This window comes from Colossoma macropomum, unplaced genomic scaffold, assembly GCF_904425465.1.
Source record: "Colossoma macropomum unplaced genomic scaffold, Colossoma_macropomum, whole genome shotgun sequence".
NCBI lineage: Eukaryota > Metazoa > Chordata > Actinopteri > Characiformes > Serrasalmidae > Colossoma > Colossoma macropomum.
Window position 1 is genome coordinate 10613575 of NW_023494807.1, and position 17357 is coordinate 10630931.

The window sequence follows — 17357 nt, forward strand, 5'->3', positions numbered from 1 at the left end:
CTTCTTCTCTGCTGGCGTACTGCTGAGCTGCTTTAGTCATCCTCTTTTTCTCTTTTCTTTATTTGGCTCATAGTGGAAAACAAGTGGAGATCAGAAATAGACAGGTGAACATGGACAGAGAGATAGAGAGAGAGGGAGAGAGAGACAGAAAAGGAAGAAAGAGCGAGAGAGAGAGAATAGGAGGAAAGAAAGAGGGAGGGGAAAGAGGGAGAAGAGAGAGAAAGGGTGAGAGAGAGATAAAGAAAAGATAAAGAGAGAGAGAGAAATATAGTGAGTGAGAGAGATAAAGAGAAGGTAAAGAGAGAGAGAGAGAGAGAGAGAGAGAGGTAAACAGAAGAGAGAGAGAGAGAGAGAGAGAGAGGTAAAGAGAAGGTAGAGAGAGACAGAGAGGGTCGCTGGTAAAGGGGCCGGTCGTGTGTTGTTATTGTTAAGCAGAGACACATGTGGAAGCAATCAGTCTCCAGAACAGGCTGATAGCATCATCAGAACCTGTAGAACGTTACAACAGCCAGAACACAGAACAGCGAGAGAGGCGGAGAGAGGGAGACGGAGAAAGAAAGGCAGCGCTGCAGTGAGAGGAAAACAATCCTCATCGGAGCGTTCAGAGGGTTCACGGACTCGGGGGCTCGCGCTATTTCCAGCCCGCTGCTCTGTCCTCTCTGAGCTCAGCCTGTTTGGCTGCCAGCGTGTTTTTCTCCTCGTGCTGTGGAGCAGAAACGGGGGGTTGGGGAAGGGGTTTGGGGGGGGTCACGAAGTAAGAGAAAAGAAAAGGAGAGTAAGACCAGACAGAAAGAGGGGACCTGGTGTGGGTTTGTTTGTTTTCTTACGTTTTCAGGTGAAAAAACAGAGAAAAACCTCCCAACAAAATTATTTCTACTTGATTTTTTTTTTGTTTTGAAACTGAAAGGGTAAAAACACTTCTTTTGGGTTAAAGGTGAGGGTGAGACTATGCACACACACACACACACACAAATATACATACATATTTATACACACATATATGTATAAAATTGATAAAATGGTAACTTTACTAGAGAAGGAAAAGACATACTTTACTTTTAATGTAAGTCAATGGAACCAGACTTTTTTGTCATTTATGTCATTTTTGTCCATTTTTTTGGTCCATTCATCATGAAATTTAAACACAATACAGGGAGCAACAGGCATTTTCAAATTATGTCAGAAAAATATACAAAGTTTTCTCCCAACAATAGCGATATATATATGTATATATATATATATATAATATATATATATATGTAACGCTGTTGTCAGAACAAAATTGCCAAAATGATAACTTTACAGGAGAAGGAAAAAACCTACTTTGCTTTTAATGTAAGTCAATGGAACCAATGTACACATGATACCATGATACATTTACAGCATTGTATTATTAAATACAGGTATTTACACACATATGCATATACATGCACATATGTCACTGCTGTCAAAAGAAAACCTCGTATCTCCAGAATGGTAACTTTACAGGAGAACTTTACTTTTAATGTAAGTCAATGTAATCAGACTTTATTTTGGGTCATTTTTATTAGTCCATTCATCATGAAATTTACACACAATGTAAAGGGTAAGAAGTCCTTTCAAATTATGTCAAAAACTGAAAAACGTCAAAAATGGAGATACAAGGTTTTCTTCTGACAACAGCGATATATAAGAAAAACATGGAAAAAAATGTCATAATATATGGACCAATAGAAACAATACATTAAGTTGCATTAAACATTGAGAACTTTTTTGCCCTCTCCTGTAAAGTTACATTTTGGATATAAAATACATATTATAATTACATATTTGTACTTATGTAAATATAAAGCATCGGTGTAACACGTAAGGGGTGTAAGTATGACCTCCTGTCCTGATAGTGTATTAAAAATTGATCAGTGTGTCTCTTTTCTTATTCACCCTCTGCTGCCCTTTTTCTCTCTGACCTGTTTCCCTAATAAAGCTGCATTCTCTGCATTCTGACACGACGTCCTCACAGCTGGAGCACAGATCCACACCCTGAAGCCTCGCGCCTGTCAAAACATCTCCGACCATCCTCTTAGTTATATTAGCGGAGTTCCTGTCAGGAATCTCTTTTCCGCTCACAACTCACACAGTGGTAGAGACAGCTGATATATAGATTAGTCAATAAAACTGGACGTTATTATCAAGACTTATTCAGTATCTGGTATGAATTATTCAGTTTCTACTGTGAATTATTCAGTATCCACTATGAATTGTTCAGCATCTACTATGAATTATTCAGCAGCTACTATGAATTGTTCAGCACCTGCTATGCATAATTCAGTATCTACTATGCATAATTCAGTATCTACCATGAATTATTCAGCATCTACTATGAATTATTCAGCATCTACTACGAATTATTCAGTAGCTACTGTGAATTATGCAGTATTTACTGTGGATTATTCAGTATCTACTGTGAATAATTCATTATCTACTATGAATTATTCAGTATCTTCTATGAATAATTCATAAAGTTATTCATAAAGTTAATGTGTAGGTTGTGTAGAGTGAGAAACTGCAGTGTGGAGTCACATAAAGACCTTTAGAGTCTAACGAGTTTAACTTTGTCCACTGAGGAAAGTCTTTTTTTCAGCCACAGCAGCAGATTGTGTAAGAATCCAGACGGGGAGAGATTAGATAAGCCTTTAAAACATTACGTACTCTGTTATCATGGTTTTGATCGTTTCCGTCATAAGAAAACATTTTTATTTTTGTTCACTTTACTGTCATTTAAAGACACCAGTTGCCCTCTGCACTATGTGAACATTTCATGATGGCCAAAAGTGGCCAGATGCTGTTATGATTGTGGCTCTAATGTATCGATTTGTGTGCATTTAGTTCCAGATGGCGCACCGGTGAACTTGACCGCAGTGCTGAACGGGACGGAGGTGCTGATTAGGTGGGCCGAACCTGCGGGCAGGATTAATGGAGAACTGCAGGGCTACAGGATCGAGTACAGCACACCTAATATGGAGCAGGTAAACATGCTCACAGGCAGAAACGTGAGGCTCCTCAATTCTCATCTGAACCTGATTTCCTAAACTTAGTCACTCTGAATTATTCATCGCTGCTCATCCCGGTGACTGAGCTTCCTGTAAGTTCAGCAGGAAATTCGTCTGAATTTAATCTGCAGTGTTTATGGTGTTGTGAGACGTTCAGAATCTATTTCAGACTCGGGACCACCACATTCATCACTCCTGAGGTCTTTCAATGGAGTACTCCAGCAGAAGTTTCCTGTAGAACAGAGGTTCTCAAACCTTTTCACACCAGAACCCAAATATAGAGGACAAATGTGGTTTTTCGAGGGATCTTTAGTAAAGACAGTGCCTCTATATAGAACCATGAACACTCAAAGAGCCATTTGCATGCTTAAAGCGTTCTTTGCATGGTGAAATGTTCTTCAGATTGATGGAGCATGTGTTGTATATGGTTTTATATAGAACCTTTTTAAAAAGGGTCCTATATAGAGACAATATGCGTTCTGCTGTTGTACACAAGCTTGACATTGTAACAATTGAAGAACGCTTTTTGTTGCTATGTAGAAACCTTTATCTGCCAGTCTGAAGAACCATTTCACCAGGCAAAGAACCATGTAATCATGCAAAGGGTTCTTTGAGTATTTATGGTTCTAAATAGAACCATTATCTTTATGAAAGAGCCCTTAAAGAACCGTCTTTTTTTAAGAGCGTAGCAGTGAAAATGTGCCGTTAACTGTAATAAAAACTTTGAACTGTAAACTGTAAAAAATAAAAATGACAGTTTTAAAAAACACAAAAATTGAATCAAAACTATGACGTCCACAGCAAATCTAACTTAATAAATTACTGAGAAATTAGCAAAAGCTTTAGTTTCAGTTTTTTCAGTGTGTGAATGAGAGTTTAGAAGTGTTTGATTTAAAAGGAAAGCTGGAGTCGAGCCGAGTTCAGTCTACTGTTAATTTTATTCTGCTCTTATCAAAGACCCGCTATCACAGCGTTTATCATAATACTAAAAACTAAAACTTAAACGAAAAAAAATAAACTTAAACTATTACATTTCAGAAAATGAAAACACTAAAACTACTAACGCACCCTAAAAACAAACTGAAACTAAACTGCAGTCAGAAACCAAAATGAAAAATGAAATCAAACTAAAAACTAATGAAAATGTAACAAGTATAATAACCCTGATGTGTATCGATATCAGCATTTTTACACTCATGTTTTACACTTTACACTAATTTAAAATCCTATTTTCTTCATAGACATCAGCCCTAAGCATGGCTACATTGTCGGTATGACAAACACATGTGACGACAGTCTGACCATACAAACTGCTGTTGACCTGCAGTGTGAATGCTCAGTGTAAAAATTTCTGTTTGAACCGACAGATAGAGGCCCTTGTCTTGTTACTTCACTCTCGCAGGTTGTGCTGGACGTTGGAATGGACATTGAGGTGTTTGTCAATCTGTCCAATGCTTCATCAAACATCTCCTTCAGGGTGTGTGCTTACACAGGAGCAGGACATGGACCCTGGACCCCCGTCCAAACGCTCTCTCTAGTCCCCTGCAGGTACGAGACAAGAGCAAAGAGAATGATGGAATGAATGTAGCCAGTGAAGCTAATATGAATAATTCCGTGTGTAATATTAATTATTCAGTATCTACTATAAATTATTCAGTATCTATTATGAATTATTCAGTATCTACTATAAATTATTCAGTATCTATTGTGAATTATTCAGTATCTACTATGAATTATTCAGAACCTATTGTGAATTATTCAGTATCTATTGTGAATTATTCAGTAACTACTGTGAATTATTCAGTATCTACTATAAATTATTCAGTATCTATTGTGAATTATTCAGTATCTACTATGAATTATTCAGTAACTACTATGAATTATTTAGTATCTTATGTGAATTATTCAGTATCTACTATAAATTATTCAGTATCTATTGTGAATTCTACAGTGTCTACTATGAATTATTCAGTATCTACTATGAATTATTCAGTAACTTCTATAACGTATTCAGTATCTACTATGAATTATTCAGTATCTACTATGAATTATTTAGTAGCTACTATGAATTATTTATTCCCTAATATGAATTATTCAGTATTTACTATGAATTATTCCATAATTACTATGGATTATCCAGTATGTACTATGCACTGTGTCTGCATAACAACAACAATGACAAAATAACTTTCTTTCTTTTTTGCTTGCAGAATTCAGAGAGCTCAAATATGTTGGTGAGTTTCTCTCTCTCTCTCTCTCTCTCTCTCTCTCTCTCTCACACACACACACACACACACACACACAAAAACACACTGCTGGAAATGATCTCATGTGTTTTCTCGGGCCGTGGCACTTTCCTTCTCTTTTTTATTTTCTTCTCCTTTCTTGCTAACTTGGGGGATGCTTCCCTATACATGTCTGTGAAAAGAGGAAGAGAGAGAAAAGAGAGAGAGAAGAACGGAACAAAGAGGAAGAAGGAAGGAGGGGGGGTGAACAGAGGAGGGCGAGTCATAAATATTTATCACCAGCAGCATCTCTGTTAGCTTAGTCTGCCTGTGAAAAGGATGAAACAGACAAGTGAGAGGCAACGACAGAGAAAGAGAGATGGGGAAAGAGACACAGAGGGAGAGAGGGAGAGGGAGAGAGGGAAAGGGAGAGGGAGAGAGGGAGAGGGAAAGAGACCAGGACAGTGCTGGGTTTTTGGCAGAAGACAGGGAGGGATTTGGAGCGAAGGGAGAGAGAGAGAGAGAGAAAGACAGAGAGAGAGAGAGAGAGAGAGAGAGAGAGAGAGTTAAAGACATTAGGTTAAGGAGACACGCCCTGCATTAAGCAGGGACCTGCACACTGAGGTCATTTATGAGCTAATCACCATCCACAACACGGCTGTCAAACATGTATAAACACACATCTGCTGTTCGCCTTCAGCTTCAGAGTTAATAATAGAAAATGATTCTTTGCTTCATGAAGTTTCACATTTCACCCTGATTCAGTTCAGTTTCATTACGAATCTTTAGGAAATTATCCAGTTCAGCATGAGATCTGAAATTTAAACATGATTTGATTCAATTATGATTCGTAAGGAAATGATTCTGTGTTTAATGAAATCTGAAATTTCACCATGATTCGATTCAGTTCGATTCGATTACGATTCTCAGGAAAATGATTCTCTATATCATAAAACTATGATTCAATTTGATTACGATTCTTTAGGAAATGATTCAGTGTATCAAGAAATCTGAAATTTCACCAGTTTGATTTGTTTCGATTATGTTTCTTCATGGTCTCATCATGACGTGATTCAATTTGACTACAATTATTTCGGAACCACATGATGATTATCATGCTTTAGGAAATGATTCAGTTCATAATGAAATCTGAAATGTTATTGCAATTCAGTTTGATTAGAATATGATTCTTAAAGAAATGTATGTATTATGAAATTTGAAATTTCACCCAATTTGATTTGATTTGATTCAATTCAATTTGATTAAGATTCTCTGTGTCATGAAATCTGAAAGTTCTGTTTGATGACAATTCTATAGGAAATGATCCAGTTCAGCCTGAAATCTGATATTTTACCGTGATTCAATTCAACTACAATTCTTGAGGAAATGATTCTATGTTTTATGATATCTGAAATTTCACTATGATTTGATTCAGTTCTCAATATTCTCAACAAAATGATTCTTTCTATCATGAGACCTCAAGTTTCATTGTGATATGATTCTGTTTGATTACGATTCTTCAGGAAATGATTCTATGTATCAGGAAATCTGAAGTTTCACAGTTCAATTAATTTTGAATATGATTCTTCATGGTTTCGCCATGGTGTGATTCCATTTGACTACAATTTTGTAGAAACCACAGTTTGATTATCATACATTAGGAAACGTTTCAGTTCATCATGAAATCTGAAATTTCACTGTGATTCAGTTTAATTAGATTATGATTCTTAAGGAAATTATTCTATGTGTTATAAAATCTAAAATTTTACCACTATTTGATTCAGTTTAATTCGATTTGATTAGATTAAGATTCATTGTATCATGAAATCTGAAATTTCACCATGTTTCAGTTTGAAATATGCAGCAATGGATTATAGACAGTGCGCACTTTGTTGAGTATTATTATCGATTGGAAATTATTGTAAAATTCTACAGTCGCTGCAGTTGAATGACTTTCTTCATGTGTGTTTATACCCCTGTTTTTTTCCCGAGTTCATTGTCCTGTTTGCCTCTGTGACCATCAGTCTGAACTTCCCTTAAACACACACACGCTTTCTCTTTTTCAGGCCTTCAGCATTACTGTCACATTGATTTTCTGTTTTTAGCAGCAATCTGTGCTTTTCCCTCTTTAATCTAGCCTCTCTCTCTCTCTCTCTCTCTCTCTCTCTCTCTCTCTCTCTCTCTCAGGTCCCACCTCTCTGCCAGTGTTCTCCTGGCACTGGTGGTATGTGGTCATGGCCATAGCTGTAGCCATCGCTCTGGCAGTGCTGATGGCGGTGTACGTGGCCAAACTGCGGCGGAAGGAGACGCGCTTTGGGTGGGTAGTGATGAGGCCAACGCCTTAATGCTCCTCCCTACTGTTACTGGATACATTTAAAACTCTCAGACACAGTTTAGTTCTGTATTTTTACTGGTTTTCTGTTTAGATTTTGATTTGCTTTTCCAAAAACGTAGTGGCCAAAATGTGTTTGGTGTCTGAAGTCTGCTTCTTTAGTTTTAGCTCTGGAGCTACGAGGCTAATGTAGCTTGCAGGGAATGGAAGCTTATATCCCACAAATTAGCGTAGTGCTAACTGCAAGCCTAAAACATCTCATTTGCCTCACAGCATGCACAGGTTGACCCTGTATGATACACTGTTTTTCTGAGATTTAATATGTTGGAACAGACAAAATAGAACCTGTAGTGCCCTGATAAAAAATACCATAATCATAATAACAATACAACTACAGTGATTTTTATTTAATATTTTACAAACTGCACTGCACTAAATCTAATTAAACAGGCCTAATTATGCGCACTTACTTACCATTAGCATTCTGCTGTTTGTCTGAAAGACTGGCTGCATTTCTCTGTAAACTTCAAGCCACATGTGATCCACTGTGGCTTTTACTGGTCTTAAAATGGCTTTGATGTAATGTAGTAATGGTAAAATGCTGCATGGCACGCTGTGATGCGCTGAGAAATTCATGTTTAGAGTCATGGAGCACCAGCGCTCGTCAATACAGAGAGTTGGCGCCGGCGTGTGTACCTCCATTAAAAAAAAATCGTTTTGATTTTTTGGATTTTGCATAACGTGGCGTGTCCGGTATGCAGTGGCCCTAAGATTTTTTTGCCAGAACTGTTACTTCAGTAGCAATGGCACATTCTGGAAGCCTCTTTTGTTTGAGTCGAACTCTTTAAATGTAACATCGGTAATCATGAGCATCTACAAAGTTGAGACTGAATTATCCACTGTTTAAAAAAGCGTGTTTATATGTTTGTTTGTTTACAGTGAGGCTTTTGAGCCCATGATGGAGAGCGGGGAGCTGGTGGTGAGGTATCGAGCTCGTCGCACCTACAGCCGCCGCACCACCGAAGCCACACGTGAGTTTCTCCTCAACGTACACTTTACGATAAAACAAATGATCATGCATCAAAGATTGCAGAAGATGATTATTGAAGATGTTAATAGGGAGTTTGACTCACTTTGCTGCAGTAACAGCCTCTGATTTGATTGAGCATTAGTGAGGTCAGGTACTGATGTTGGATGGTCAGTTCTGGATCACTCCAGCTCATCCCAAAGGTAGTGGATGGAGCTCCATCACTCCAGAGAACACAGTTCCACTGCTCCACAGCCCAGTGCTGGGGGCTTTATACCCCTCTAGCCCATGCTTGGCATTAGGCATGCTCATGTTTGGCTGCTCCTATTGGTCAGTGCTTTGCTATTGAGATTATACAAGCTATGTCAGCAATGGGTGACCGTAAAGTAGCTGGACTCACTCTTTAGAAGGGCTGTCTGGATACTGTTGGTCGTGTTGTATATCCTGACCATCTCAGATCAGCGTTAAACAGCAACTTTTCCATGTGCTGACGTATTATGTTGAGTCTGTTTCTCTCTATGTACTCTGCCTGAACCCAAGAAGGGTGATGGAAATCTCTCAGCCTGCCCAAACATGTTCTTTCATCCTTAAAAATGAAAGATTGTTCCGTGTACCAGCTCACACAGGCTGCTGACACCTAAATGGAAGTGCCTCAAGCCACATATACACCTTACAGGCCTGTCAATCTCAGCGTGACTCCCTGCACCTTGTTCTCAGGGTGTATTGTTTCCTCTTAATGGGAATGTTTTTTCAAAGACTCAAGTTTAGCATCACAGCTTTGGCATCTAAGCTGTTAGAGCAGAAAGAAAACAAGTTTGTTAGTCATGTTACGATGGCCGTTATACTCCAGTGCAGTTCTGTCATGATGTCATCACAGTTCTAACAACATCTCACATCTCCAAAGGGATAAATTTACAGGAGAAGCAGTAAGCATACTAAATTGTTATGGGGAATTCTGCTGTTTTTTTCAAAATTTCTGCTTAATTAAGTAGTTAAGACGTAAACACAGTCATTCAGAGGGGTTTGATGTTGAATACCCCATTTTAGTGGAACTTATCAATGACCCGTAGCGATGGCCTAGCAACCACCTAGCAATGGGCTAGCAACACCTTAGCAGCCACCTGGGATTCTATAGCAATGGCCCAGCAACACCTTAGCAGCCACCTGGGATTCCATAGCAGTGACTTTGTGAATCCAACTAAAAGTTTGTTCACGAATGTTAATCTTTGAGTTATGTTTGATATGATGTTCATCACAGATCGTATCATATCATTAAGCTGTAAACAGAGTCGTTCAGAGTGGTTTGGTATGAAACACTCAGTTCTAGATAAACTTACAGAGTCAGAATTGTTCACAGTGGTGGTGATAGGAACCAGACGTCCACCTCTAAAAGCTCCCTCACAGAAAGTTACTACATGAAATAATGAGATTTTTACTCTTAAAAGGTTTATTTTAAGGCAGCTCTTTCCAAGTGCTGCTCAAAGGTAAATGATGTTCACTGTGGTTGGTAGCGATGTACCGTAATGAAAAGTCAAAGGTGTTTTTTTTGGTTTGTTGTGAAAGCTTTACAAGGTAATGAGCATTACAAAAAGAAAAGAAATCCAGGTCCAAGCCCCCATGAGCAAGCCAGTGGCGACAGTGGCAAGGAAAAACTCCCTAGAGAAACAGGAAGAAACCTTGAGAGGAACCAAGACTCAGAAGGGGAACCCATCCTCCTCTGGTCGACACCGGATAGTAAACATTGTTAGTATAAAGTATTATAGTACAAAAACAGGGTAAAAGGTGGAGCAAACAATTAATTTGAAATGTCTAATGTTCCGCATAGAAACAGTGCAGAAATTGCATGTGGATGTTAACCTGCTGCTTAAATATGTGAGATCAAAGTAAACAAACAGCATATTTAATCACTGTTTATTCTTTTTTTCTTATCATTTAAATAGTTTGTTACATGTTGGATTTGGGCACTTTAATGTTTTGCATTTTCTCTGCCTGAATTTTCTACCTTTTTTTTTTTTCTCAGCCAAAAAGGCAGAAACTTTTGACCATTTTCAGCTCAAATGTTTCTTTCGAAAGAACTTGTTATTTCTTTCTAAGTAAAGCACTGAAAGGACATAAGAGCACACGCAAAAGTCGGCATCACATTTCAGCTCAGTGGGTTCTCCAGTTCAGACGGTTCTCTTGTTGTGTTCGTTGTGTTGCGCTCTCTGACGTGTCCCGGCTTGCCTGTGTGACAAAGTGACAGATAATAAGAGACAAGATGGAAAACAAAAACACCACAAAGTGGCTACGACAATAGACATGAGCAAAAAGAGAAAACAGGACTGAATGAAGAGATGAAGAGAGTTTTAACCCGTTTGCACTGTTAATGCACACTCAGCCATGCACTTACAAGCGCAGGTTTGTTTCTATACCTGATGTGGGTTCGTACCTAAGGTCTCATATATATATACATGTACATATATAAAATGTAGTAATATTATGCGTTATATGCATTATACAGTACTCTGCAAACCAGCCTTTATTTATTACATTTCCAGTCAAATTTCATTAAAAGAAGAAAATAAGTGAACAACAGGAGTTTCCAAAAAGTGACTAAACGCTACAGAGAAAATGGGGCTCCTAATGACCACCTGGAAGACCTGGTAGACCCCAAAACTGCCCCCATCAGATAAACAGCACTTAAAGCATTCATCTTTGAGAGAGAGTAGAAAAAATCAAGCTGCTTCAGATCTGAAGACATCCACAGGTGTTTCTGTCCATCCTTCCACTGTGAGAAGACGACTCAGAGCTATGGGTCTGAAAGGATGTGTAGCTGATCAAGAAGAACCTCGCTGAGAAAAGGAGACGGACACACCAAACAAAGAAGCTGAACGATGGACTGACCACCCCAGAGTCCAGACCTCAACGCCACTGAATGTGTTTGATTACTTCAGAAAATGATCAACCAGCTTCTAAGACTGAACTTTGGAGGTGTGTCTGCAGATTCTTTGAGGAACTGAAGAAATAATGGAAGCTGTAAAGAATGGACACTGAAATATGATGTTAAATGTATGTTCTCTGCTTTTCTCCTGAAGCTTGCAGTACTGAATGACCACTTTGACTGGAAATTAAATAAATAAAGGAAGGTGCTCTCTGAGTTGTGCACAGTGCTGTATATGTAAGGACCTCTTTGCAGTAAGACTGTTCTGTTGCTCTCAGGGTGTGAAACGGTCATAGTAACATGTGACAACATGTTTTAGGACTGAGCGCATACTTGTGTTTGGGCCATTAGGCTGCTGGTGAGCTCACAGCTGCAGGAACACCAGATGCACACCAGGACAGCATTACAGCCTCCCTCTGCCTTCAGACTCTCTCAGGAGAGAAGATGAATTATGTGCCGGGGGCCTCGTTCATGGCAGATTAACATGTTTTAGCTTGTTTGTAAACAAGTTGTTCTCAACTTTAGCAGCTGAGTGCATGAAGGATGAACGAACAATATAACCGTCAGTCTGATGAGTACTTTGTTTTTTCCTTTGCTATAAAACTACCTGTGCAAGGCAGAGAGAAGCTTCTGATTGACAGCAGAAAACTTTCTATCTACCTCGCATTACTTTTGCATAAATCAGGTTTGTAAGAATGTAATTTGATGTCAGCAGAGATTCTGATCTGAGTTTTTAAGGCTAGACGATTTGGCAACAACACAACATCTCGATACACAATTTACACCAAGTAAATTGAATGAATAATGAATAAAACATAACTAGAAGGGGAAGTTTGAACTTTAAGTTTTGACAAAGCTGTTGTTTTGAAATTCCAGGTGGTTGCTAAGGTGTTGCTAGGCTGTCCCAGGTGGTTGCTAAAATGTTGATAGGCCATTGCTAATGGAATCCCAGATGGCTGCTAAGGTGTTTGCTTTGTTATCCCAGGTGGTTGCTAAAGTATGGCTTTGCCATTTCTATGGTATCCCAGGTGGTTGATAAGGTGTTGCTAGGCTGTTGCTTTGTTATCCCATGTGGTTGCTAAGATGTTGATAGGCCATTGCTATCTTATCCCAGGTGGTTGCTAAGGTGTTGCTATGTTATCCCAGGTGGTTGCTAAGATGTTGACAGGCCATTGCTAAGGTATCCCAGGTGGTTGCTAAGATGTTGATAGGAAATTAGAAATTGATAGGAGATTAGAAATTTCTCAGCCTTTTTCCTGCAGGAAAAAACACTTGTGTTTCAATGAACACTGTACGAAAACTGTTCACGCAATCAACCCCAGAAGCATAAGCACATTATTCCTACATAGACGCTACAGTCTTGAAAAGTTTTTGGATTGAAAACAGAAAAAAGTGTAGAATGATAAACAAAGAACAGTAAGTTGACTTTGAGAAGCTAGATAAATGTTGACATAATGGGCTGATGTCCAGTCATCTGCTCACTATGCAGTTAATAGTTACTGTACACTAGTCGTTCTTTTATTTGATTGACTTTTCACATTATGTATGCTTGTTACTGAAAGATCACAGTTACTCAACGAACAAGTTCAGAGGAAACAAGAACCATAAAAACACATTTATACCACATTTCTAAGCTCACTTGATATGTTTATATCTACTAGGGCATTATTTTATTTCTTGCTAACAGTCATTGTTAAACAGCAGCAGACAGTAAAATATGTTCCTCATAGTATTTCCAACCTTTTATTTGCTTTTTATTCAGAACATACGAATGAATGATTGGCCCAGTTTCCCTTTGGCAAACTTTAGCTTTTCCAAAATCTTGACTATTAAAATACCTTCATGCATATTTGACCCAGGTCACGAATTGTATTGCTGGAATAAAAACAGTCTCAGATAAAGGGGTGGTGGACTGGCTCTAGTCCTTTGACCACTCTTCCTTTAGTGCGAAGCACTCGAATGATGGATGATATCATGGGTTAGCAGAGAGAGATGGAGGGGGAAGAAATGAAATCATAGAGTTCCTGCATAGATCAAGTCATTGTTTTATTTTGCTTGGTTGTTCAGGCTGGGAGTTAAGGGGGTTTTAATCATGATCTGGCTGGACTCCCTGGCCGTCACGTCCCCTCCACTTCTTTTTCCTCTGGGAATGTTTGTAGCGAGAGCACAGTCTTTTCCACTGCCTATTACTCATGCAGCAGGACTGGAGATAAGCTTTAGAGGGATTTCTTCACTCAGATGTTGCCTGTGCTCAATGTTCTAATCAGGAACTGGCTGGAGATGTTTTCATACTGTAACAGTGGACATCTTCCAACATGCTACGCAACTAAATCTGACTGATGTTTAAATTTGTCATAATGTCTGCCAGTAAAATTAGAGTTACGTTGCGTTTATTTTGGTCCAGCATGGCAACACACCACAGCGGATCCTCGTCCGATTTCTGTGGGAAGCATTGTACCGGGCATCGCAACAGTATATTGACTTGACAAAAAATATATGCAAATTGATCCAGCCAACCCAATCAGACAGCAGGTTTCTGCATGATTATTGTTTATAACTCAATGTATGGAACATTATTCCATTGCAACATGACAGCAGCTTGTAACAATTCCATTGATTTTTCTAAATTTCTGCCTAATTAAATGTTGAAGACGTAAACAAAGTCATTCAGAGTAATTGTTCAGTTTAGAGAAACTTACCGAGTCAGGATTGTTCACAGTGGTGGTGATAGGAACCAGACGTCCACCTCTAAAAGCTCCTTCACAGAAAGTTACTACATGAAATGGTTATGAATTCACTGCCTGATGATGTTCTTTTTCAATAGCTTTGAGAGGATTTTGGGTTTTAAAGATTTTAAAATGTGTTCTTAAAATCCATTTATGGTGGAGGGACACATGCAGAGCATTTTACCATCATCAACATTTTATATAAACGCTCTTGTAGGTTCACTGATGGTTTCTGATGGTAAATAAAATATGCAAGCAGTGAAAGGTGGTGAGGGGGAGGTGGGGGGGTTGCATGCTCATAGCAACGTGAATATGCGTGCATGTTCACTTGGAAACTATCGCAGTGTATCTAACAATAAAGGCAGCAGCTTCTTTGATACAGTGATAGGAAACACTGTAACTCACAGAAAGCTCTGATTCCACACACTGATCCATTTTCCTGACCAACATGGACATGAACTCACCTACGCTGGAGGCCGATTTTTAATCAGTAAAAAGGGCCAAAAATGTCAAAAGGATTACTGACTGATCATGTTAGATTTCATAGCTTTGATGAGTAAATTATTTAACTATAGTACTTAAATAAAACTTTGCTTTTCTCCTCAGTGAACTCTCTGGGTATCAGCGACGAGCTCAAGCAGAAGCTTCAGGATGTGATGGTGGACAGACACAAACTAACCCTGGGAAAGACTCTCGGAGAGGGTGAGTGTGGGACGCACAGCATTTTGGAGGAGACACATTCTATAAATGGAGGAGGAGACACGTTCTATTAATCTCTAATAATTAGCTGTTAACAAGCATTTCATAGTCATTAGAATAATTCAAATGTTCACACATATTCAAATTGAATACTACTCACAGTTAAAAAGACATGTAGTCATAAACCTCACTGTTATTTATATATATATATATATATATATATATATATATATATATATATATATATATGTCATACATATAATCAGGTGTGTTAAACGTTTTGACTGTAAACAAAGAATATGATGCACTTTCAAACAGAAAGAAACCAAATAAAGTGCAACTTTTACTTAGCTGATTTGTTACACCAGGAGCCGTATTACAGAAACATCCTAACTCTGAACTCAGCTCTGTTTAGTCTCCATGACGACTTCAGCTACTTAGCTATTACAGAATAACAGTTCCTGAGTTCCTAATCTCATCATTAACTCCAGATAAGAAAACAGAATCACACAAATATCCTAACTAGACTAAACCTCCTAAATACTGTCCTAACTTTAGGATAAACCCCAACAGGGTCCTAACTTCTGTTTAAGGTCTGTTTCTATGGTTTTTATGCTGCTTTGTCAGGCAGCATAGTTCACTACCAGCATAATGAGCTCCATTTATTTCTACTGTAAAACGCTGCTTTCACTGTGAGATGTTTTTCTTTTCTAACTCTGCGTTTTAAAAATCTCAGACGCTGCAGACTCGATCTCCACCGTCCCTCTGATTACCTTCGTGTGTTAATGTTGATGATGAAATATTACAGTGATGGTGGTGAATAATGAGGAGACGGAGCTGAACGTGTGTCTGTTTATTAGGAGGAGTAACATTAGCGCGCTCAGCTAAAGCATTTGGGAAATGGAGACTGAAACTGGGGAGCGGTGACGCTCTGATAAACAGCAGGGGGCGCTCTCACAGTATTCACTACTTACAGTTTATCACACTTTAGTTCTGTTTGACCTCTTTTACACCAGAAACAGTAGCTAACGTTAGCTGTAAGGATAACCAACTTGATTATTTTGACTGCATGTTTACATTTCAGCTGTGTGCAGATCATCAGTTGCTAGGCAACAGACATAACAGTTGACAGCTGACTTTGATCAAGTAGGTTAAGATTTCCTAACTTGAGATAAGGTGCTATAAGATAAGATAAAACTCTCAAATTAAGATCAGATTTGCTTCTGTAATATGAATTTGTAAAAAATCGTATATCTTATAAAAATAGAATGTTTCTGTAATACGGCCCCTGGGTTTATAGCGATGCTCTGGCACTAACAGTGTGTCAAAAAGCCCCGCCCACCTCAGTATAACACATCAGATTGACTTAATTGAGGCATTAACGAGGCCACGCCTTCCACAAATCAGCTCTCAACAAGTCATTCATTGTAATTAGGATGATAAAGTGATTGTTGTTCAGTGTTTTCTGATTCCACTAAAGCGTAAGTCAGGTCTGTGATGCTGTGTGTGAATGTCTGCAGGCGAGTTCGGCTCTGTTATGGAAGGCCTGCTGACTCAGGAGGATTCCGTTCTTAAAGTGGCCGTAAAGACAATGAAGAGTAAGTCAACGCGGGACTGGACATGTAAACATCCGCACTGCTGTCTCTACTCGCGTCTCAGTTACACGGTGCTATTAGACTCATCTTCTCTGTGTTGTGTATTCAGTTGCTATCTGCACCCGCACTGAGATGGAGGACTTTCTCAGAGAGGCAGCATGCATGAAGGAGTTTGACCACCAGAACGTCATGAGGCTACTAGGTAAAACCAGCAGATCACCACAGAAGTTCTCATCACTCAGTTACACTATAACTTTTTCATGCATGTATGTCTTCAGTAGCATTTTCAGTTGGCAATACTTTTACATCTACTTAAGTGTATTTGTGAGGATTCCATACTGAAAACATTCAATATCACAATGTGTTTTAATTATCATGATATTAGTTGATATATAAGTAGTAATTAGTTATTAGGCGTTAATAAAGTTAAGAAGGTAGTGTCAATAAAGTTACCATGTAATATAGTTAATAAGTTAGCAATAGTAAAGGTAATATGTTGACATTAATAAAGCTAATGATTTAGCATTAATAAAGTTAATTTAGCATTTGTAAAGTTAATTTAGCATTTGTAAAGTTAATAAGTTCTGAATAATAAAGTTAATATGTTGGCATGAATAAAGCTAATATGTTAGCATTCAGTAAAGCCAATGTGTAAAGTTAATAAATTAGAAAAAAATTGTTAACATGTTAGCATTAATAAGTGAATATGTTGTCATTGATAAAGCTAATAAGTTAGCATTAATAAAGCTAATGTCTTAGCATTAATAAAGTTAGTTTGGCCTATGTAAAGTTAATGTTAGAAAT

General features: G+C 38.4%; 1 protein-coding gene across 1 annotated transcript in view; it reads left to right on the forward strand.

The window, feature by feature from the left end:
* LOC118796936 (tyrosine-protein kinase receptor UFO) overlaps positions 1–17357 on the forward strand; it is a 72089-nt gene that overhangs the window by 39630 nt on the left and 15102 nt on the right. The window contains exons 8-15 of the mRNA XM_036556094.1: positions 2866–3005; positions 4432–4571; positions 5235–5263; positions 7442–7571; positions 8526–8617; positions 14866–14961; positions 16479–16556; positions 16663–16755. Of these exons, the coding sequence (XP_036411987.1) occupies positions 2866–3005; positions 4432–4571; positions 5235–5263; positions 7442–7571; positions 8526–8617; positions 14866–14961; positions 16479–16556; positions 16663–16755 (798 nt within the window). The remainder of the gene's footprint in view (positions 1–2865; positions 3006–4431; positions 4572–5234; positions 5264–7441; positions 7572–8525; positions 8618–14865; positions 14962–16478; positions 16557–16662; positions 16756–17357) is intronic.